The 280-nt window shown below is 57.5% G+C and overlaps 1 protein-coding gene across 1 annotated transcript in view; it reads left to right on the top strand.

Moving 5' to 3' along the window:
- Positions 1–280, top strand: part of LOC119594792 (hemicentin-2-like) — a gene marked incomplete in the record, with an annotated part of 20,483 nt that overhangs the window by 6,981 nt on the left and 13,222 nt on the right. The window contains 1 exon segment of the mRNA XM_037943881.1: positions 68–260. Within this exon segment, the coding sequence (XP_037799809.1) occupies positions 68–260 (193 nt within the window).

The raw sequence follows: 280 nt of genomic DNA, 5'->3' as shown, positions 1-280 counted from the left end.
ACACGAACGAGAAGCGAGTTTATTCTTATACGTATACCTGTGTATCCGAGAGAGTGTCCTTAAGAAGCTGCCCTAATGCAAGCGGTCGTTCCCAGGACGGGCAGGAGCTTCCTCGCAACGAGCTCCCGCAGACGAGGTCCTTTGAGCGCCTGCTGATGGGTCGGCGGCCGCTCCCTCCGTCAGATTATTATTACGAGGGCGAGGAAGACTTCAGCTACGCCGAGGACGTGTCCCTCCTGCTGCAGGACTACCTTGAAGGAGTGAGTGCGGAGGCCACGTC

This window comes from Penaeus monodon, chromosome 34 (assembly GCF_015228065.2).
Source record: "Penaeus monodon isolate SGIC_2016 chromosome 34, NSTDA_Pmon_1, whole genome shotgun sequence".
NCBI lineage: Eukaryota > Metazoa > Arthropoda > Malacostraca > Decapoda > Penaeidae > Penaeus > Penaeus monodon.
This window is presented reverse-complemented; position numbering and strand designations above follow the sequence as displayed.